The 23543-nt window shown below is 45.5% G+C and overlaps 1 protein-coding gene across 1 annotated transcript in view; it reads left to right on the plus strand.

The window, feature by feature from the left end:
• XRN2 (5'-3' exoribonuclease 2) overlaps positions 1-22460 on the plus strand; it is a 49432-nt gene extending 26972 nt beyond the window's left edge. Inside the window, exons 22-30 of the mRNA XM_026039243.1 lie at positions 334-431; positions 522-601; positions 2180-2236; positions 4482-4550; positions 4649-4783; positions 6144-6271; positions 13722-13782; positions 18824-18965; positions 21812-22460. Of these exons, the coding sequence (XP_025895028.1) occupies positions 334-431; positions 522-601; positions 2180-2236; positions 4482-4550; positions 4649-4783; positions 6144-6271; positions 13722-13782; positions 18824-18965; positions 21812-21874 (833 nt within the window). The 3' untranslated portion in view covers positions 21875-22460. The remainder of the gene's footprint in view (positions 1-333; positions 432-521; positions 602-2179; positions 2237-4481; positions 4551-4648; positions 4784-6143; positions 6272-13721; positions 13783-18823; positions 18966-21811) is intronic.
• Positions 22461-23543: the final 1083 nt, after the last annotated feature.

Consider the following 23543-nt stretch of genomic DNA (forward strand, 5'->3'; position numbering starts at 1 on the left):
GTGCCACAGAACAGGAGGATCAAATGCAGTGTTACTTGAAGATTTTGGGATGGAAATGAGGACTTTTTTTTTTTTTTGAATCTATTCTCAAATCTTTATTTGCTTGATCATACCATAATTTGAAATGTTGGGATTTTATCCCGACTTGAGAAAATTTACTTAAAACTTGGTCAAGAAGGGTTGGCCTTTATCTCTCATCTGAAAGTCATCATTTGTGAGCCATCTCGTTCACCTTATTTGTCTTGACCTGTGCTCACATCTTGTGCATCTTGTCTACCACCGTAACACTCAAATGCACCTCAAGTCCTATCCCATTCTCTTCATCTTTTCTAGACAGAAGAAATAGCCTTGGTGGTGATGTTCTCTTTGTTGGGAAGCATCATCCACTTTGTGATTTTATTGTGGAACAGTACACGTCCAAAAATGAAGAGGTAGGTTATACTTTTTCTTGAGGGGTTCTGACTGATAAAGGTGGTGGTGTGGTAATGCCCTTGGATGCTGAAAATTTATTTTTTCCATAGCCAGTGGATATACCACCAGAACTGTGCCATGGAATCCAGGGAAAACTGACACTCAATGAAAATGCAGTTCTTCCAGATCAGTAAGTATGGCCTTCAGTTTGGGTCCTTTGATACTAAGGAAAAATTCCTTCATTCATGTCCATATCTGAGCAAAGATGCTTTGCTAAACATGGTTTTTTTTTCATTGGGATTCAAAGTAAGTTGTGCTAATAAGTGCACTTAATTGCTGATGAGTCAGGTTTTTTTGGAGTTTATCATTTTTATCAGTGAAAGACTGTGTTTGGTAATATTTGATAAGCTTCAGTAGGTAAGCAGGGACTCTATACAAAAAGCATTAGTAACAGTGACTTTTTTTGCTGGTGTCTTGTGGTTTTGATCTCTGCATTTGTATGAACGTTGGTTTAACCCAGTTTGATGTAGCTTCCAATAGCCTGTTAAAATTTACTGTCTGCTTGGTATAAGCTAACGTTGGTTCCATTTAAGATAAATACAGATTAGATTCTTCATTGCTTTCCATTTAGGCTGTAACACTAAATTCAGAAATATATCTTTCCAAATATGTGTACAAAAATGTTAATTTGGGGGGGGAGGGAAGGGAGAGGAAAGTGTTCAGTAATTCTTTTATTCATTCATCAATTCATGTGTGTTAAACACACAAACCCTCTGGTTTTGTTGGACAGATAATATACTGTAAGTCACTTAGCAATATTTGCTCCTGTAGTCTTGTCACAGCTCGTAAAGGGTACGAGCAAGTCCGAGCTGCTGTCGGAGGAAAGAGTAATGCAGCATGAAGAAGTTTTTGAACATTTGAACAGAAAACTTTGGGGGCTTAGAGCATTGACAAGCCTCTTGTTGAATTTGTCCTTATCCTTGTGTTTCTATGAGCGAGTATCTACCTGAGCTGTTGGCAAGTTATTATCTGTGTTACRTGCCCTAAAAAGGGCACGAGGAATGGGATATACTTTCATATAGAGAGGAATCGCTTGCTAAGAATTCTCTGGAGATGAACAAGCATTTACATTGCTCCTTCCAAGTGTGACTCATTTTGCCAGACCAATTTGGATCCGATTCGGCCAGCAAGCGCAGAGTTAATGATCTCTGCCTGTGGGTTTATGTGAGTTGTGGCATGAGCCAAGGACTGTCATTGCTCATGAGTGAGGATAACTCTGCAGCCTGTTGTTAGTCTACCAGAGCTGAAGGGATGTGGTTTCTTGCAGAGGAGAGAGGAAAGGCACAAGAAAACTGCATATCAGCCTGTTAAGTTTCATTCAGAAAGGAAGCTCTTAAGCGCTATACAGACACCTCTGCTAAATATGTGGGCTTTTTATTTGTTTTTGATTTAAGCAAAAAATTTGAGATAGAAAATAGTTGCAGTTTTTGTAGACAGGCAGGTGGGTGATGGGAAACATGTGAACTACTCTTGGGTACCACCAAAGGCACAAACAGATCACATGGGAAGGTAAAATCAATAACAAATCAGTCAGTAACTTCACTGCTTGCAGGACTATTTCATTTGAGGAAAAGAGGAGATCATTTTAAAACTCCTTTACTTTGTCTTAGGTTTAACTGACATGRAAACATGAGTAACAGTGACAGAGCAAGTGGATCCGATGATGAGAAATGCATTACACTTTGACAGAGTTTCTCCTTTTTTCTAGGGTAGTGGAGTCTCCCGTTCCAATGTTACGTGATCTCACACAAAATTCTGCAGTCAGGTAAGCAAACTGCCTTTAGAATGCARTGGCAAAATATTCCAATCCGAATCAAATCCCGCTTAGTCTGGTGTCCTGAGGTACTGATTTTGCTGCAGAACACAGCTGTCCATCTATTATTAAAACGCAACGTTTTCTTCATATGTTTCTGTTTCTCTGCAAAACTAAAGCCAAAATGTTATGTTGTAGCACAGTTGGCTTGGGTTCACACAGTTAAGCAGAATATGTAGTTGTGTATCTTACAGGAGGCATGTTGGAAATGGTTATTTCTGAGTGTATTAAACTCTGATTAATGCCGTCAGGAAAAATGCACATTTCCTGCTGTTTCTTTTTCACTTACTCCCTGTTGTTAACCCTGGGCCTTTGGCAAACAAAGAATAATACCTGTAGAATTTCATATTCTGCATTACGCCTTTCAAATTTAAAATAAATTAAACTTCTGAGACAGAACTGATTGAAAGCCCTCTGGCCCTTGGGTTTTTAGTTGTTGGATCTTCGTCCTTTCCACTTTCTTGCATCTCCTGGAGGATACCTGGCAACATAAGCTTCACTTCTTTAACAAGATGCAAGGATGAAGGGACTTAACCTCCTAGGTTCTCTGCCCTGTAAGTGTCACCTGGCAAATATGTTGCAACCAAAGAGCTTCCTCTCAAGCCATAAAAGACCTTTCCTACTAGAGGGCAAAAGATACTGTATGGAAATACTCACCTGCATTCTGCAAGCAAACTCTCTCTCTGGATTTAGTAATGAAAGTAGATGCCTCCTTGGCCATTACTCTCTTTTACTTTAATCGTTGCTCTATTCCCTGTCCTAGAGCTGCAACTTAACAGAAGATTTGTCCCAGCAAAATGAGGTTATTTTCTGTCTGCACGTTGGTCTCCTCGTTATGAATCCTCCTGGCTCAGCCGTTTTGAGTGTTAGTTGTTTTCCCTCATTCTAGTACAAGGMAATGGTGTGAGCTGGTGGTACCTGATGGTCCCTTCAAGGATCTGCTCAGATCTACTAGGCTGTGTGACTTCTGTGCAAAAAGGTGGCTTTAAGGAGGAGAAACAGCTAGTCCAAGCAGGAATGAAGTTTGTTTGTTTTTTTTTTTTCTTGTCTTCCTTTTTATTGCAGCATATGTAGGAGTAATACTGACTTAGCCTAAATATGCTGTTTGGCAGAGTGATGTGAAACCACATAATAAAGAACAATGATGAGTTTCCAAGGATAAAGCCTATGGTCACAAAAGAATTGAGTTAGTCATGCACTTGACAGCAAATTTCTGTAGATCTTGTATGTTGTGTCATTCTCACCARGTTTAACACAGTGCAATGGGTATATAATGCTTGTCCCTATAACCTTTAATTTTTTTTTTGAGTCATTTAAAATACTTGAGACACTGGCTATCACTTGTAGTCTGTCTGCATATGTATTTTTCTTCAAAGAAGGCATAACTTGGGTCAACTGGTACAACTAGTTTATAGGCAATAGGAAATGCTAAGTTGTGTCTTGTCAGGGTTTTATTAAAAAGATATTCTGAAATGACTGCTAACTTACTTTGACAAAGATAGTTTTGCGTTGTCTTCTGCTTGAAGTTTGAATTGGTTCTGCCCGTTTCTACAGCAAAGACTTTCATTGCTGTCTCTTGAGATGGTAGGAGCAATCATGGTTCTGCTCTTCAGCTCTTGGTTTCTTGGAAAATTAACCCCAGATCTCACTATTCTCTTCTAGTCTAATTCATCTCTGAAAAACAGATGTATTTCATCTAGAAGAGGGTTCTGATAAGTTGCTTGCTTTTATCTTTCTTGGCATCCCAATTATTCTATAGCAAAGGGTAGATAGTCAGGGGAGGACAGCTGGTGCTGGTACTTCTGAGCTGTCCATGGTGGCAGCTGTCTGAGATGTGGATACCTACCAGGAGGTAGGAATTGCTGTGTGTGTGGATGAATTTGCCTAAAGCAAGGTGTATAATTAGCTATACCTACAAAAATGAAGCTTTCTTCCTCTTTTTGCTCTAATACCAGTTCTGGTGACATTTGTCCTGGGCCAGGTTTGCCAGAACAGTGTGTCCAGTTGCTTTTGACCACTCAGAATGCAGAGTTTGTCCAATGGCCCTGGAAAGAGGTGGATGTCCCTTCACTGGAGTCGAGTTTTCAGCCTGCTGCATGTTCTCCCCACATCACTCTGTTGAGAGAGCAGCTGTTGGTTATGTGTTGGACTCTTCTTAATTATGAAGTAAACCTAATCCTTGGGTATTTTCTTCTAGTATCTCTTTCAAAGATCCACAATTTGATGAAAACTTTGTTTTCAAGGCGACAGTGCTACCTGGTGCCAAGTAAGTGTCAACTGTCAATTTTCACATAATTAATTTGGTTTTTATTAGACTGGCTGCCTTCTCAGATGGGTATTTATGGAACTTCTTCTCATATTCAGGAAACCTCCCCCAGTCCTTAAGCCAGGAGACTGGGAAAAAACTAACAATGATGGTCGGCCGTGGAGACCACAGCTTGGTTTTAATCGCGACAGGAAGCCGGTACATCTGGACCAGTCGGCGTTTAGAACCTTAGGGTGAGTAAAACTGGCAGCAGTGCCAGTGGCTGCACTGAGATGTCCATATTTCCTTCATGGCTTAAGAAATAAGGGAGGAAAGGGAGAAATGCTGCCRGAGATGAGATCCTGGTGTCATATGTTGGAAACTTTGGCACATAGTAGTTAAATTCAGTTCTGATTCAAATCACGTATGATAGTATCCTGAGATAAGAGAATGTTATAGTCACACCTTGCTTTRTTTTTTTTCCTGAATATTTCTTATTGATTTTCTTGTTGTCTTTTTGACTTGTCTGATGGATCCTTGCTTGAAGTACAGAAGATACAATGAGGATATTATACACAAGTGATACTTAAGACAGCTAGGAGGACAGGAAAGTCTTCCATGCTTTTAAAAAATGCTCTGTCTTATTACCTTTGTTCAAAGCTCATGTGCTGCTTCATAATAATCCAGTTGATGGTCTTTGTTCAAGGTATTGTTGAAGCCAGTTTCTTACTTATTTTCCAAATACAAATAAATTTCTCAAGTTCTCTAGTGCCGTACAAGAATGCTTCAGGGTGCAAGATTAGAGAATGAGCTTGGGTTATGTATTAGGAAAATTATGGATAAATGGATTTTTTTTTCTTGCTGGGAAAGGCTGGGAGCCGTATGTCTGTCAGTGCCAAACTAGAGGCTGTTTCAAAGGAGACAGTAGTACTGTTGAATAAAAGTAAATTGTATAAGTAGCTGAATGTGATTCTCTTTAGGAAGAGAAATTTTCTTAAAAAAAAAAAAAAAAAGAATTAAAAGTTTCTTTTTAATGCTGCAGCTCAAGAGAATCACCTTCTGTTCTTCCATCTCACAGCTGCAAAAAAGAATTGCAGGGTTAGTGATGCCATGATGTCCCATTAAATGCGTTGTTTCAGGATAAGAAAGTCTGGAGTGGCAAACACTGTGAGCATTGAAGTCTTAATGTAAATATGGTTTAGTGCAGGACAGGTAAGGAAGGCCTGATGAACAAGAAGGCACAAATATCATAAAATAAAGGCACAGATTCACCTCACTGGGAAATGTGGCAGCAATTCGGTTTTCTCAGATTCTTAGGCTGTTCACAGGAAATGTGTTTTTCTGCTGACTCACTATAGAAATCTTCCATAAAGAAGATATAAAAGAAGAAAAAAATAGAATTTTCCCTGGAGCAGCTCACAAAGCACGTGCCTCCTTTGCTGTGTGCATAGGACTCTTGTCAGTGTTTGAGTCCCTGCCTTGTGTTTGTGCCCCTCCCCACGGATGCGCTGGGAGAGCTGCAACATACCAYGACCGGGGTAGCAGCTGGTTTAGAAGATGGCATTTCTGAAAACATCCTCTTTTCTTCTTCTTTCCACTTCTTACCCATAACAGCCATTCAATACCAAGGGAAAGAGGGATGCCAGGAATGTATGCCAACGCGGTACCGCTTGCAGCTTATGGGAACCCCTACAACAGGCCACTTCTGAGCGGGCAGCAGCAGATTCCTAAATTGTTGTCAAGTAAGTAGGTCTGTCTGTCTTTCTACGTGGCCAAGTTGAACAGTTTTACAATTTTATTTTAGTCCGTTTTCACGTTTGCTACRTGAATATGCTGAAACAGTAGAGAATTTTGGGGTGTAAATGCATCCTTTGTGCTGTTGGTCTAACAGGATTTCGGTTACTTTTCTGTTACAGGTTACCGCTTAGGAGACTTGTGTTAAATACTGCACCTGCCTTCCCTAAACTCCAGCCCAAATCCTGCTGCTGCAGGAGCGTAAGGTGCATTTTAAAAAAGGGCACTGAGCTACTTGGAAATGCTCGGGCTTGCGTGCTGTCAGTGTTGAGTGGCAACTGCTGTTGTTGGAGGGAGGTTTGATGGGCTGTGATGCCGATGGGGCCAAGGACACAGTGCTGCCCGTCCTGCAGCATTTGCCTTTTTAAAGAGACATCTGAGTTCCACGCTGTACAGTAGGGTTTAGTAGCTGTGTTTAAGCATGGAAAATACTCTAAGCAGAGCTATCTGCCAAGGCCCTGTGAAAACAAGAGAGAAGGAAGACTGGTATTATTGCAGATCAAGCAGTATATTGCACTCCCTCCYCATTGGAAGAATCTGGTGTTGTAGTCCCAAACAATTTTAAAGCTTACTTGTTAACTTGTGAGGTTTCTTTGCCACTAGCAAGTGGATTCAGGAGTCCGTCGCCATCCCGCAGCTGAAGTGTTTTGGCCAATTTGATTCTTTTCTGTCAATGATGGAAGTTCAGGCTGTAGCTTTTTCATACGCTTCATACATTTCAGATGATTGTATTGAGATATTTTAAATCATTTTGAACCGTTGTGCCTTGAGGCCCTGAATTTTAAACTCACTTTTAATTCATGGTATGCGCACAGGGGGGCTCGTATTGTGTTGGTATTTGTCACTGTTGATGCTGTCAGAAAGTAATCCTCATCTCGTACCTTCACCCTGACCATGTATGTACAAACCTGATGCTTTTTGAAGAAGAAAATCTTTTTTTTTWTWATTCCCCTCTAGTATTGGCATTAACACTGGCTTTTTTTAGAATTGCTGGAATGAAACACAGTCCATGCCCACCGCTCAAGAGCTCTAAGGACCAGCCTCTCTTTAAAAGACATTAATGACAATTTGACTTTGTTATTGAGATACTTGACTGGCCATGCTCTTCAGAGCTCAGCTGGTTCATGTTATGATGAAGGAGAAATTGTCAAAAATTTGAGACATTTATGGAAGTTAAGGAAAAGGTGTCACTTGTGTTAATTCACAGAATTATTTTRCTTAAACGAAATAATAAGTCACAATTTGAAATGAATAGGATAGTCTTCTCCAAATGGCTCATTCACATGAGTTGTTCTGGTCTTCAGAGAGTCAGGAATTGCTTATGAACTTCAGGGCTTTTCCATCTCTTTAGAAGCAAAGTTTTTKTTGTGTTATTTTTCCTTTATTTTTTGAAATTACTGTAATGTAATAATAATAAAAAAAAATCCTGCTCCAAAATGCAGTTGTATGCCTGTAAGTAGGGCCCTGTTTTGACTATTTAACCCAATATTTAAATGTGATAGGCAAAATATCACCTTGCCCATAAAGGATTCCTACTGTACATAATTCTGCACATCTTCATAGTTGGGCTGAATTTCAACACCAGCAGAAGCAGCAGATTTCCTAGAAGTTTGGTGTTTTGTGTCCGAGGAGAACGTGGAGCCTGAGGAGGAAGAGGAGGAGGCTGCCCCCAGACAAGAGTTAAGGCACAAGGCAAGGTGATGACTCGGGGAAGATGGCAGGACTTGACAGAAGAGCTGGGGTGACTTGCAGAGAGAAGCTACTGCCTGACTCAGACTGCCCCGTCCCTTTTTGGAGGTTTGCACCCCTAGCTTCAGTTACATAGCAGGGAGGTCGGCAGTGCCCTGGCCTGCCCTGCTCTTTGCTCATTTGCCTTGGCAAGCAGCAGTGCAAGAGGGGAGAGAAAACCCTGTCCGTTTGAAATGCACCTTTTTTTTTTTTCCCCCCTAAAAAAAAAAAAAAGGCATCCGTTAATGAGTCCTGTCTTTTTGCCTGTGATCGAGTGCTGCTTTTTTGGATGGGACAGAAGCAGGAGAGAACTTGGCTGGGTTGTCTGAAAGCTGCAGCCGAAGGGATGCTTTAAAGGAAGCGGGTTTCATTTTCCAGCTGAAATACTGCAGCGTTATGTTATGCTTGTGTTTGAAGTCTAAACAGCTGAGAGAAGCCAAGTTTTATAAACTCCAACAGTTCATCGTATATAGGAGAGCAGATTGCTGCATAGTGAAGCTGTCAGACTTCTTATGCTTGACTTGCATTTCTTGCCTGCGCATGGGTCAGTAACTAAATAATTAAGATCTACGGCCAGTCTAAATTAAACTTGCTATCCAGTTCCAAAGTAAATGAAGTGTACTCGAGCAGGGGGTGAAGAAGCTTCCTGTGTAAGAAATCAGATAGGTTTAAGTGGAGAGACAGTTTGAATATAAGAGTGTGGAGCTATTAACTTTGATTAAAAGAAGTGGGTTTTTTGAAGCAAACAGAATTACGATCTAAAAGGAAGTGTGTGGGGAAGGCAGAACTACCAGACAAGCTTTGTTTTTGTATTTATCTCCAGGGAAAAAAAGCATGGCCCTATGCTGTTGTTTATGACTTCTAAACTTGAGTCTTGACACTTTGTGGGGAATACTCATTTCAAAGGAGTTTTCTGAGCCTTGTGTACGAGGAGCTGATGTTGCCAATTAGGTACTTAAAAAGCTCTCATCCTCATGGCATCTGAGCACCTTGTGCTGTATAGGAAACACTCCAAATGCAAATATGCCCCTATGTCATCGTTCTTTCAGATTGAGGAGGCTTGAATCCGTGATCGATACGAAATCCCAGTCCATCTGGTGGCCTCAGAAGTTGTCTCAGCACTTTCTTCCAAGCATCCCTCTCTCCCCTCGTCTCCTGGCCCCTCCTCACCCTGTGGGTTTCTCCGGCCCTGCCAGTTGCTGCTCTGCAGGTGTTCCTGACAGATCTAAAAGCAGGGCTGCTCAGGAGAGCAAGGGCTTTTTTCTGCTCCTCCTTAATGGTGCTTCTTTTCCCCCTACTCGGTGATGGCTGAGTTCTTGCTTTCCTGTTCATGCAGTAAAAGAGAGATGCCAGGTCAGCCTGCTGGTGCTTCCAGCTCCCTTTGTGGCCATTGCCTGTCGTGCTGCCCGCAGTCTTTGCACAAAGACCTTTCCCACACAGCAGAGCTTCCAGGGATGCTCTTGCTCCCTGGGGCTCATCGCTTGGCAGTGGGTTAATCTGGTTCCTGGTTCCTCTCTGCTTTAATGGGAGAACTTGGAATCGGGGCCAGGAGTACAGCACCCTGAAAATGGAGGTTTTGTCACCTAATTCTGTTCATCCCCTTCAGCTCTGCTAGGGGTACCAAGCTGTCCTGGGAGATCAGGCTCAAACTGCAATTAACTGCCAATTTAAACTGCTTGCATGCGAGGTCTTTGCAGATGACTAGTTGCAGTGGTGGTTGACTGCGTAGTTGGGTGTCATCTGTCTTTCATTGCCATTTTKAGGTGATATTTTCTCTAACCACGTGCGAGATCAGTCAGTGGGGTGAGCGAAGGTTGAATGATATCGAAGACCTGTTTGCTGTCAGGAAGGGGTTCCAGAAATGCCTCGTGCTGTCCAATTGGGAGGCTGGTACCCCGCTCAGGCCTCTCGGGACTCTTGATGCCAATGGACAATGCTAAATCTTAAATCTTGTTTTACTACCTACGTAAGACCTGTTTAAACGAGAAGTGATGTAGAAATGACACAGCCCAAAACTTCTGCCAAGATCAGTCTTCCTGGCAGCTGCAGCAAAGGATTTCTTTGCAGATGAAGCCACCTCCAGGCACCCGAGCACATGGTGCACACTGGGTTGTGTGGAGATGTTCTGGGCTCCCCAGTATAAGGGGGACGTGAGACTTGTAGAGGGGGTCCAGCAGAGAGCGACAAAGATGATTAAGAGAATGGAACATCTCTCRTATGAGGAGAGACTGAGTGAGTTGAGCCTGTTTTCTCTGGAGAAGGCTGAGAGGGCATCTGATTGATATGTGCAAGTACCTGAAGGGTGAATGTAGGGAGGAAGGGGCCAAGCTCTTCTCAGTGGTGGCCAGTGATAGGGCAAGGGGCAATTGGTGTAMGTTGAAACATATCTGCATGTGAGGAAGAACTTCTTTAGTGTGAGGGTGGCAGAGCCCTGGCACAGGCTGCCCAGGGAGACTGTGGAGTCTCCTTCTCTGGAGATCTTCAAAATCTGCTTGGATGCGACCAGGTGCCCTGTGCTCTAGCTGTCCCTGCTGGAGCAGGGGGGTTGGACTAGATGATCTCTAGAGGTCYCTTCCAATCTCAACCCTTCTGTGATTCTGTGAGATGGTGTCAAGCAAAGCTGCTGAGGTGCAAGTGCTTCAGCTACTCTCTCTGAGCCTTCCTCCCAAGGTGGAGGAGGGCAGCTCGTAGGGACTGCTCTTCTGCTCTGATGGAAATGTCAATTTAGCACTTGCCTGTTATTTCTCCTTAGCACCAATTTTGCCCACAGAGCGTCTTCATAGAATGGTTAAGAATGGTTAAGGTGGGTTTTGAGAATCCAGGTGGGTTTTGAAGATATCCAGAGAAGGAGATTCCACAACCTCCCTGGGCAGCCTGTTCTTCTGGTATTCCTGGATCTGACAGCACTGTTGCCTTTCTGTCTTTTGCAGCTTCCTCTCTGATTTTCAAGTACAAACAGCTCTGCCAAAGCTCAGGTGTCAWCTAGAAAATATCAACTAAAAAGTCAAATTGGAAGAAATGGGATAACACAGGCAGATTTTTATGGGGGCAAGCTCTGCCTTCTATCAGCATCACGTTCGAGCAGCTATGTAGTGATGTGGGAGTAGAAGGTAGGACGTATAGAGAACAGTTTATTAGGGAATAATGAGATCGGGAGCTTCCTGAAAACACACGTTCACTCCATGTTGTGTAACTCGGCAGACCCGGAAAAACGAGGGACAATAAGATTGAAGATTTTCATGTTGTATGGARTTGTTAAAGGCAACTTGGTATGCATTATGTTTTTATATATATGATGAAGTAAAATTGGCCTCTAGAAGGGCAATGCGGGCAGCCAAAGTGCTGTCTCCTCTTCGAGAGGCTGCCGGGGGTGTCGCTTGCTGCTCGTCTCTGATTTGACTTGGATGTGCCAATTTTCAGCTGATGAATAATTGTCTGTGCTGATAACTTGGGGAGTCAAGTGCAGGGTGGCCGCACTCCCTGAATGGCACATTTGGTGCCTGCAATCCAGGCTATCTGATTTATGACTTTCAGTCGGTAAACTTGTCAATTAGCTGCATTTGAAAAGTGATTTTGATTAGTGCAATCAGTAAACACAAAATCTCGTCTTTGATTGCCCTGCTGATTAGATAAATTGTTACTTGAGGAGCTGCTAGAGAAGGCAGTTTATTTAGCCTTATAGCTCTAGGAAATGCCTAAGTTTTAAAGACTAAGGGAAATATTAATTGCCTTTTTTTTCCTCCAATTCTGTGCCTTTTTGAAGTACAGTTCACTGCTCTGAGCTTTTTCCCCCTCCAAAACTGTTGTCAGCCATAAAAATATGCAGTAACAAGACGGCTTTTAAATATGTGGGTGGTGGTGGTTGTTGTTTAAATTGTTTCATTAATGTTTTTCTTAAGCTACTCCCTAGAGCTGCCACMAGACGCAGTAACAGCAGGGGGTAGTTGGCCTCTCAGGGCATCAGGTGGAAAGAAAGGACTGAGGGTTTTTGGCTAGCCCTTATTTAGGGATCCATGTGCTACGKGAACAGGAGCCCTGCTGGGCAGGGGTTTCTCGTGCAGTCCTCAGTTGATCCTAGCTCGGGAGCAGAAAAAATAAGGCTAAAAAAAAATTGATTAAAGTTTGGAGCTGTGGCTGAAAGGCAGGAGGGAGAGGTGCAATATAGGGGGTGGCTTTTGCAAGCAGAAGGAAAACTGAGTGCTCTTGTAGGGGGGTCCCTGGTGCTTTTCCTGCTGATGAGACACGGGAATGTGCACAAAAGATGCTCTAGCTTTAGAACAGTCCGTCTCATGTCTGTGAAAACTGTTGCAGAATTAACAATAAATCATTATTTTCAGCAGCTTTGTCTTCCTGGTGCCTTTTAAGGCATGAGTTTAAGACTCTTTAGTATTTTGTTGCTCCCAAGGAGTTGAAGCTGGGGTTACGCACCCAGGCTTACCTATATTGCCTTAGTTTTATATTCCAGTCTGGCATCACAAGAGTCATTTCAGCACCTGCCATTCATGTTTTTCAAAATCCCTGCTCTTCTGACAGGCTGCTCAGTATAAAAGGGCTATGTATCTGAGTCCTCAGGGCATTTGGAGCAAACATCTGCTCTGCCATCTTCTCTGTGATGTTTTAGAGCAGTTGCATGTCCAACATATACGAAATAACCCATCGCAGTTGATAGTGAGCAGCGGTCACAGCAGCAGGTTTGAGGGATCCTACTGCAAGATGAGTAGGGAGGCTTGTCCACTTATTCCTTTCAAATTCGGGAGAGCTTTAGCCTGGTGAATATCCCCAGTTTCCCTGGATCTTCCCCTCCTGTCACGCGGTGCCCATTAGGCAACTGCTGGAACCAGCTGTTAAAATGAGGTCCCACTTCAGCGCCATTGAAGCTAATCAAAGGTGTTGCTGAGGCTGCAGCTTTTGAGGGATGCACAATCCGTGCCGAGAGCTGCCTGGGAGCTATTGATAAGCTTTTCTTTCATCCTGTTTACCCACCAGTTTATTTAGAAGGACAACAAGCATTTAATTGCAGCTCCCCCTTAAAGCAACCTTGTTACTGCTCTGGCTTTGTACGGGGTTAGTTTGGGTAGAGGAAACAATTGAGAAGTGGGTGGTCCTTTCCTGGGCCGCTTGCTGTAACAGCAGGGCTGTCTTTGCCAAGTTTCTACTCAAAAAAAAAAAAAAACCCAAAGTTTGTAGGATAAGTATGAAATTAATGAAGTCTTCAGTTCTTACAGCTGCTGTCATCTCTTTGCATTGCTAAGAATTGCAGAGAACACTTGATACCTGTGAAGTGTTGAAACATTGACTGGTGGGGTAGCTCCAGCAATTAAAACGTTCTCTTTATAGCTTGAAATTTGTGGTATATACTAAAAGAAAAGGAGAAAGAAAAAAAAAAAAAAAAAAAAAAGATGCAAGCAAATGTTGCCTTTCGTCAGTATTGAACTTGGCAGTGTCTGATGCAAACAGACTCTGCCAAAATATTAGCTCACCAATATTGACCAAATAAGATTTGATTAAGTGTATTTGGTAGCGTATTCAATTTGGGCTTTTCTGTTCTGCCTGCCTTYTTAAAACAGGCTTTGTGGCATGTTGAAAAATCAATGATGAGATGCAAAAAGTAGAAGCCATGTCTATAATACTCTTTCTTTTGCTACTAAACTTTTTTGCTTTACTCCCTAGATCTTAGGCCCCAAGATTCATGGCGAGGTCCGACRCCGCTGTTTCCGCAGTCGCCCCAAAGGTAAGGCTGTGGGATTCAGGTCTTGAAAAACATGGGGCAGATGTGCCTGGTTCTGGGGAGGTTCCTGGGGCTTTTTAATCCTTGCTTTGGATTTTGCTGTTTATCAAAGTTACGCTGTACAGCAGTTTTTTCGAAGGTAAGGCCCTATTCTATTTTGTGTGTACACTGTGCAGGGTTCGTCTCTTAAAAGTTTCCCTTACTCTGTATTAAAAAAAGCCGCAGCAAAAACACTCCCCATTAAAACTCAGACTTCAAAATTAACTTTACTGTTGGCGCTTTGGTACTGTTCTTGGTTCTTTGGCCCTCATCTTATTGAAGCTTTTGAGATACCGTGAAATTGGACACAGAGAGCTTAAAACTGCATTAGATGTTGGACAGGCTAAACAAATTTCTTTTTAGGAGGGTTGTGGAGCTTAATGAGGCATAACTAATGGTGTTCCACTTTTATCATTTCTGCGCCGCGACCGCAGCATTAGCACAGACCGGCCATTGATTCTTGCTACAAACCTCTTGAAGTCCTAATCAGCTTCTTTGGTGCAACTTTTTCAGACCTGACAAGCCTATTGTAGGGCAGTGTCGCTGTAGGTCAGTAGTTATTAGTTGCCACTGAAAACAGTTTCTTTAACTACTTAAGGCTCGACTGAATTAAATGCAGAAGGGGCTCGGGGAAGGATTATGGAATCTGCGGCCCAATAAGTGCCATCAAATAGAAAGAATGTGACATGGTTCCATAATAAGGGATGTTTTACGTGCACGCCTTCACTGGTAGGTTTTATGCCCTTAAGTCAGGGGGACTTTATTAATTCCCATATACCTGAGAAAGCTATGAATAATTAATTTATGTTTAGGGAGGAACAGGAGTGTATAGGAGATGTAATTTCTACACTTTTTCCCCTCTTTTTTTTCTCCTTTTTGCATGTTTTTTATGTGCAAATGGAAAATATCAGCGCTGGGAGAATTTATTGAGCCCTCTATAATCACACTTCCCATGGCAACCGGTCTGGCCCCCCTTGAAGTCTCCGCAGCTCCCTCATCCCGCGCTGGAAGCTTGGAGTGCTGAGTTTGCCTGTGTCTGCTGCTCCTCCCAAACATGAATTAAGAGCAGCCTAYGTGGTTTAATTTTATGAAATATTGCGGCACCTCAGTAGCCCATGGTGGGGTTTACAGCGCTCTGCTTTTGTGTTTTTTTTCCAGGCTGTTCGTTTTTGCAAAGTGAAAGAGTTTCTCAGTTCCCATGTAAATCAGTCCTTTCCACCTAAACTGTTGGTTTCTCACTCAAAACTTTTGTTTTTTTTTTTCTTTTTACATAGTTGTAAGATTTGACAGGGTATCGAGTCACAATGTTGCTGCATTCAATTTATATTAGTATTTTAGGAAGTGTTTGTTAACATTTAACCAACAGCCATTTGGTTTGCAGGTACATATCTTTGTATGATTCAGTCTTGTCCAGAGTGGTTTTTGAGTTGCAGTATTGAGCCTTCAGTRTTCAGTTTCTAAACATGAGGAACTGTGTATCCCCTAAGGCAACTTAAATTGAAAAACGTCCTGGCCCAGAACAAAAGCTTTAGGGAGTCTGGAGAACGACTTTGTAGCTTTTGTACAAAATCAGCATTTTTACACTGTGCTGCTTCTCCCCCAACTTATTTCTTGTYTTAGCTCTGATAGTCTATAGAAGTCGCTGCTGGTCAGTCATAGTGCTGGGGGTAAATAATTCTGCAGCAGTCAGAAGAGGAGCCAGTGCGTTCAGTGCTATGGGATGATGTTGAATTCCTCACGCATGGGCTGTAGACCCTGTTGGTGCCATTTTAGCGGGAAAAGATGGGAAACCTGTGGGAGTGTAGCCCTCACGTGGGGTTTTCGGATCCCTAACAGGAGGGAAGGAGCAGGCCAGGGAGTGGCTGCTGCCACCTCTGGCTCCGCTCCTGCTTGCGGGAAGCCGCGAGTGCCGGCACGGAGAGCGGCCGAAGGTTTCTGTCCTTGCAGCACCTGGGAGAAGGGGGTGGAAAGAGAGGCTGGCCTCTGCACCTGCCCCTTCAGGTGAGGGGKTAGACCGGAGGCGACAGCCTCTGTGCTGTGCAGAATCAAGGAGGGCAGCCCTGAAAATAGGCAACAAAAATGATTAAGATGATTAAGGGAATGGAGCATCTCTTGTACGAGGAGAGACTGAGTTGGGCCTGTATTCTCTGGAGAAGAGAAGGATGAGAGGGCATCTGATTAATATGTATAAGCACATGAAGGGGGAATGTAGGGAGGAAGGGGCCAAGCTCTTCTCAGTGGTGGCCAGTGACAGGGCAAGGGGCAATGGGTGTAAGTTGAAACCCAGGCAGTTCCATCTCCATGTGGGGTAGAACAGCTTTAGTGTGAGGGTGGCAGAGCCCTGGCACAGGCTGCCCAGGGAGGCTGTGGAGGCTCCTTCCCTGGAGATCTTCAAACCCACCTGGATGCGTGCTCTGGGAGTCCCTGCTGGAGCAGGGGGGTTGGACTAGATGATCTCTAGAGGTCCCTTCCAACCTCAACCCTTCTGTGATTCTGAAGCCCTGTCCCTGCCAGTAAACCCTTCAGCCAAGGTCTTTGGCTGTCTTTTTTGTTTTGCAGCTTCTCCCGTAGTTTGGGGTGAGAAGTCGCAGCTGCCTCGTGACTGATGTTCCTGTGGTGGGCAGCGCTGCTGCCAAGTGTTGCTCCACCTGCTCATCCCGTGGCACTTCCAGCGGGGCTGGTGCTGGGACGCGCCAAGGCTCTGCCTCACCAAACRGCTCTGCTGAAGAGCTAAAATGCTGGCCCCTAGGAGCAGTGCGTAGTTGAGGGGAGCTTTATGCTGCTTTCTGGCTTTAAGATTACATATCTTAAAAGATYGCCTTGCAGCTAAAATGGCCTCAAATTCTACTTATTAACCTCAAATGCAGTGTGCTTGGAACTTTTTTGTTCCAGACCTGTGACAAACATTTGCCTGTGATCTCCAGCTCCTGAGACTATCACAAGTGCGTTAAGAGAGTTGCAGCACCCGAATGATGCCAGTACAGACGTGAGTTACACGAGGAATTCACTGCTCTGCACCTTGCAGCTAAACGTTAGGCTCTGCCTGGGGACGCTGCTGCTTTCTGGGAATAATGAAATAACAAAATCTTAGTACTCAAAACACTTGATCAAAATGAATACCGTACCTACAATGCTGCTTAATGCTTAGTTTCAGAAAATGTAATATGCAAGTAACTTTGAGGAAATGCTGTTTTGCTTCACCTAGCAAATGATTTGGGTCAARTTGGGCATTTCTAGATAGACATCCCAGATACGAAAAACCAAACTGCTCAGTTCAGGGAGACCATTTGGCTTGTGTTAAAAATGAACATGCGCAAATACTAACATGGGAATTGCCAAGTTTGTATTTGTTGGGTAAGGTCATGCTGCTATAAGCAGGAACCAAGGGATTTCACCTCTGGAGGTGGCTGGAGATTTTTGCCTTTGGGAAATTTGGACAGATTTTAATGTGCCCAGGCATGGCTGGTTGTTCTGTGGGCAAAGCCTTTAAACCATAAGACTTGTATTGAAAAGCAGAAAATATTCATGTCCAAATTGCCCATTTTCCTTCACTTTAATCTTATATTAATTTCTCTTTGTCTTGATCTAAAGTCCATCTCCGTTGCCATGGGAGAAATTCCCCCATGAAAGACCTTTCCCCTCCAGCGTCGCTTCCTTGGCTGTACCGAGTCGCGCGGTGCCGCTGGCTACATGCTGGCTTGGTCGTTTGGGGCTTGGTCGCTTTCGTCCCCAAAATTCAGACCTCTCCCCTACGCTGCGCGAGCAGCTGAGAGCAAACAGGTTCCTCCTCCGAGGCTGGAGCCCAGTTCATCTTAACCCAAGGCTCCTCAGAGATGAGCAAAGCAACGGCAGATTTGGCGAGTTGGGGTGGCAGCGAGGTACCAAATGCCACCTTCCCTCCACGCAGCACTCAGCCCGCTCTCAAGCACAAGTCACAAGAGATCAGCAGTCTCAACTACTCCATATTTTCGTGCTACAACAACACATTATTGTGCCAAACATAACTATTTTGAATTCTTTAATGACCTGCGTCCTCAGCGGTGCTCGGCATTAAAGACTCTATCATGCCCGTGGCCTTTTTTTTTTTTTTTCCTAATTTCTAAATATTTTTAAGCAAACAGTGATTTGTTGCGTTACACCTGTTGCTTTATGCTAGTAATGCTAGGTGGGCACTTGAAGGCAATTAAAACATTTCTTGCTCGTCGTGATGCCGGACGGCAAACTAGCCTATAATGGACGCAGGATTGGCGCTCCCRTCTGAACTGTACGCCGAATGTCAGCCGGGCCCTGCCAATTAGTGCTTATGTTGCTAGGTCACCGTGGTCAATTGAAAACGGCATCAATAGAACTTGAAAAGGTTTCTTCCCGATCGGACCTTCTGACATATTGAGCAGGATAATGGCTGGGAAAAACAGCCCCGGCCCCCAGCCTAGATTCAGCATGCTCGCCGTAAGAATTCATTTGCAACCTGCAATTAACTACAAAGAATGAACTCGCAGAAAGGGCCTGGGCGTCTCGAAAATAAAGCCTCATTCTGCTGTCCGGCACATGTTTGCTGTTTGGATGGCGTGTTACGTCGAGCTAACGTGGCCGTGGCTGCGTTTCAGTCTGCATTCCAGGTCCCTGTTGATGAAGTGGCAGATCTGCCCCTCCGGCACAAGGTGGGCAAGATCCTGCCAAGGGATTTAAAATAAAAAAACACCCAAATGTCTGGTCTGTAAAACTGATTTTGCAGTAGAACAGTCCTCTAACTTCCAAGCTGTGGTGAGGAAAGCAAGTAACACCCACGGCCCTTCAGTGAGAGGTTCTGGAAGAGCTTTTTTCCCCACCCTGTGTCTCCATGACCATCCACAGCTCCGTTGTGTGCGTGGTCGGGGTGGAAGCGTTTCTCTCCGATGCCGATCACATCACTTAACCCCAATGCCATCAGCCTAGCACACTGTGTCACACCAAAGCCTTCCTTTAAGAGTTAAGCTCAGTGTCGAATTCCTTTCTATTCGCACAGGAGCGCCGGGGCCGCCCCTCTCCTCGCTTGGAACCGCATGCTGCCGGCCCAAGGACAGTACCAGCCGAGCCAGTACCAGGCCCTGGGCGGACCAATGAACTACCCACAGAGACCCGAAGATCGCATGGACAGGGGAAGACAGGTATGAAAACGGGCCCTTTTTTTGCCCACATTTCTCTCCTTGGGATTTGCATTTCCTTCATGCGTGGCCACAAGGTGCAGGGGCAGCCTCGCCAGGACTTCCTGAGCTGAGTTTGTTTAAGCGCCTGTGCTGCAACTGCTTTGTTAGAGCTAGATCAAGTGGGCCAGTAAATTACACACTTGTATATTTGGGAAAATATAATTGGGAAGCAAGCGTTGCAGCCAGGTTTGCCCTGCTGCAGGAAAGTGCATAAGCTGCGTGCCTGGGGGACAGAAGAGTTTCTGGCCAGTACGTCTGTAAAACGCAGCTTCTTAAAACTTAATGATGTGTTTTGCTCAAATGCTGACTAGATTTCTTAGGACTGAAAAACTACATTAATGTCATGTTCTGGTGAGGAGAGAAACGAGCAAGGCTGTGAATTACACATGAAAACAGGTGCTTAAATGAGAACAAGTGAACAAAATAGGAGAACCTCTTCCCAAATTGTAAGTGACCTGGCCATCACTACGTTATAAAACGCTGCGTTTAAACATGTATGTTGAAAACAGCAGCTTGTTTTGCTTTCCTTTTTCTAATGCTACAATTTAAACAATCTGCATAAGCTCTCGTGTATTTACCAGGTGATAATTAACTTAAAATACATCACAGCTTTTCACATGAGGCGTGGGGTGTTTCCGTTCTCTCACAGGTTTTGTAAATCTGAACTTTTGCTCAGCTGTGGGAGTTTGTGGAGTGGTAATGGGGAATTGAGGGGAAGARCTCACAGCAGCTCTTTGTATGGAAACTGGGGCATGAGCGACTTGAAATCTCCCTTCTGGGGGGTCTGGTTCAGCTCCTTCTCCTGCACGTGCCACATTTCTAATGCCTTCTTAGTTTTTCTTTTTTTCCCTCAAATACTTGTATTATGCAGCAAACACAAATTTGGTGTCTCTCCTATTTATTGCTGCCAGCAGAAGTAGGTGGCAATTTGCACATAGATAAATTCTGTCCTGTACTACGTGTCCTCGATAACATCCTGGCCTCCTTTRCTGCTGGTGCTAATGCCCTTCCCGGTTTTGTGGGAATTCCGCCCGGGATTCCGCGGTGCGGCCGGCACGATCCAGCGGCGCCACTGTGGTGCCGCCGAGCCCTGCGGAGAGGCCTGAGGAGCCTCCCCTGCTCCTTCCCTTGCAGTGCCGACGCCAGAGGGAAGAGTGGGGTGAGAGAGGCCCGGATTCGGCGCGCACCCGCTCAGAGCATCCCGGAGGCACCGGGACATGGACACCCTGGCGCCCGGCCGCTGCACAGCGGAGCTAAACCTGGGCACAGGTCCAGCTTCTGGCGTGCAAATACACGCCGGTCATGGGGGGAAATATCCCAACTAAATCTGTCTTTTTCCTAAGTCATTTTTCCTTATCCATCACGGTGCTTTCTGGTTTCAGTCACTGTTTGAGTTGCACAGGTGCCTTTCCCAGGTTGTTTTCCTGAGTGGTCTTCCAACGGCCACTATTTCTTTGGCACTGCCAAGCACGAATGTGAAACCAGGAGCCCTCTCGGAGTGCGCCGTGAGCCGCCGCAATAATTGAATCCGCCCTTGCTGTCTATAAATTTCAAAGCTCTAAAGCCTTGAAAAGGGATTCAAGTGGAAGTGGTGACACACAGGAGCATAAATAATTATCTTTGGGCCCTTTCAGCTCGGAATTCTCTATTTTTCTCTTTTTTTTYCCCCTTTTGCCGCATACAGAACACRGCCTGGAGAGGTTAATAAATACCCTGCTGCAAAGTGCTCGCAAAATTAATACAACTGCCATGGATCTGGGTGGCTCTGGGATAGGGGCCCTTTTCCCACAGCGGCTCCAGGCATCGCAGCAGAGGAGTCAGCCCGTAGCAGAGGTGTTTGGCTTTTGGGGGGGGTTATTTCATAATTCTGTGTGATTGGGTGCCCAAATAAGCTCTTAGGTGGCTGTTTTAAAGGTACATAAATGGGACCYTCATACACGAGCTGGCAGGGAGCTATTTGTAAAACTGAAGGGGTTTTGCAGGGGTATGCGCAGCTTGTTTCTCTTTTAATTTCAATAAAATCTATTTGTATATAAATATATAGAAAGAAGACCTTCCTGATGGCSGGGAGTGGTGCATCTTTAGGTTTTTTTGTAAATAGGGTATAAGAAACTGGTTTCTCTTGAGAAAGCCTTTTTTTCTCCACTTTAGCTGTGGATGGCACGATAACACTGCTGACATTTGGTATTGAAAATGTATTGGGGTTTGGAATAGCTGGAAATGTTTCACATGGAGCTTTCCCTTTTATGAAACCTTCTGTTAAGGTAGGTAAATTGAAAGGCCAATATATAGTTAGTCTGCAGTTGTTGCCAAGGCGTGCAAGAGATATTGCCTCTAGTATTTAAAACTGAAGGAGCAGTGAAAAATGCCRCTTCTGTTACAGAAATAATACTTTTTTTAAATCTATCTGTAAAAATCTGTCTTTTATGCACATGCCTCTAGAAAACTCTGTTTTTTATACTTTAGCCTAAGATTGCTTGCAACTGAACTTAGAACATATTTGGTCAAGAAAAATGATTTTTTCCCCTTCTATAAAGTGATTAACTCTTCCTACCCACAGTATTCGAGCCTCTCGCATCTCCAAGGGGCTTTCCTAAYGCAGCATTCCTGGTGTTATTCCCTGTGCAAGGGAAGCGTCTCCAGCAAAGCCGCAGTGCTCTTGCAGCCCGGGGGCAGCTCCTTGGTGCTTGGCRCCCTTGGACACTGGGGCTCCTGGGGCCTCTTTCCCACCCCATGAGCAGGGACCTTGGGGGAGCTGCCCCTTCCCACCGTTTTAATCCTAACAGCTGCCTTTGTTGCCTTTGCAGGCCTACGGCCCAGGGAGGCCCTACCCGCTGCCGCCGCCCGCGGGGAGATACAGCTGGAACTAGCCGGGAGATAGAGCTGGAACCAGCCCTCCGCCCCACCGGCTCTCCTTTCCTTTAGAGAAGGATCGAAAAGAGTGCGAGGGTTTTTTTTTTTAATTAAATGGGGTGGGGAAAATGGAATCCCGCAACCAGCCCTGTAGTTTTTAAATCTATCCTTTTTGTGTACATTTCTTACAGAAACGATTTTTTTTTTTCTCCTGGGAGGCTCCTGTGGCTGCARTGGGGCATGTGGGGGGCGGCGGGTCAGGACGAGCGCCCGTGCGCGGTTCTGCCTCGTCCTACGAGTTGCTGCATCCCCCCAGCCACTGCACACGGGATTTTTAGCAGCGCGGCGGCCACGGAGCTGCCGGCACCTCTGCAAATTTCTCACAAAAGAAAAAAATAGGGGAAAAAAAATGGAACCAGCTTTGGGACTTTGCGGTAAAACATTTCCACTTGTACAACTTGTGCCAGCTCTTGACTCTGTTCTTGTAACATAAGCGAGGCCCGAGTCTGTATTTGTCCATTTTGATATCTAATTTAAAATAGCTACTCAATGCATAATTTCCATCCTTTTTTAGTACACTTTCTCGATATATATTTTTTTTGGTGTGAGTGTATCGAATCAGTAAATATTTTTTATTTGCTTTATAAAGTGGCTTTGGAAATTCGGTGTCTGACTCTGCTTTCTCCCTGCTCCTTTTCCCCTCTGCCCCCCCCCCCCCCCACTTCACCAAAACCAGCATATTGCCCCCCCCCCCTTCCCCCCCCCCCCCCCAAATTCACCAAAACCAGGAATTTGCCTCCGTGCACTTCAGCCTCCCTCTCTCGTTGTTAAAATAAGAGGCGCGAAGCAGCCGCTGCCCCCGGGCCGCGACCCCCGTGTCGCAGGTTTTGCTCCCCCTGGTCGCCCCTTCCGTGTCTCTTCCCCCCCCGGCCCGGGCAAGCGCGGGACGAGGAGGCAGCGCAGCCCCGCGAGGAGCGTTTCCGTTTATTGTGAAAAACCGAAACGCGCCGAAGCCGCCGCCGTCACGGCCGGAGCTGCGCGGGCCGCCCCGCTCCCCCGGCGCCGCTTCCCGGCGCGGCGCCTTCCCGGGCAGCGGGAGCGGCGCCCGGCGGGAGGCAGCGGGACGGGATGGGACGGGGCCGCGCGGGGGGTCTGTCCACGCGCGAACACTTATGTCCTAACCGGTAATTAATCGTAGCGATAAAAACGGCCCCCGCTTTCCTCCTCTGTAAAAACGGGACCTTCCCCCCCGCCGCCTGTCGTGTTCGTGTCCCCGCTCCGGCAGCGGCGGCTCCCGCGGCCCGGCCGCAACCCGCCCCCGGGGACCGCGGCTTTGCTGGGACACGCCGCACGTCCGGGGAGCTCCGGGATCCAGCCGCTGGATCCAAAGGCGGGCTCGGGGGCGCTGGGATCCTGCTGCTTCCCTGACACGGTCCCCGCGGGCCGGGCGCCCCGTCGGGCTGGCACGGGGCCGAGCGCGCAGGGAGGCATCGGGCCCGCGGACGAGCCCCAACGGTGCGCGCGCGAGCACACACATCCTGACGTGCACACACACGTACATGCACCCCGCGACGTGCACACRCACCCCTCGACGTGCACACACGCACCCAGCGATGTGCACACACGCACCGCGCCGGGCACGTACGTCCACGCACCCCCTGCACACACAGACTCGACGTGAACACT

The sequence above is a fragment of the Nothoprocta perdicaria genome, unplaced genomic scaffold, assembly GCF_003342845.1.
Source record: "Nothoprocta perdicaria isolate Ctin4 unplaced genomic scaffold, notPer1 scaffold_224, whole genome shotgun sequence".
Classification (NCBI taxonomy): domain Eukaryota; kingdom Metazoa; phylum Chordata; class Aves; order Tinamiformes; family Tinamidae; genus Nothoprocta; species Nothoprocta perdicaria.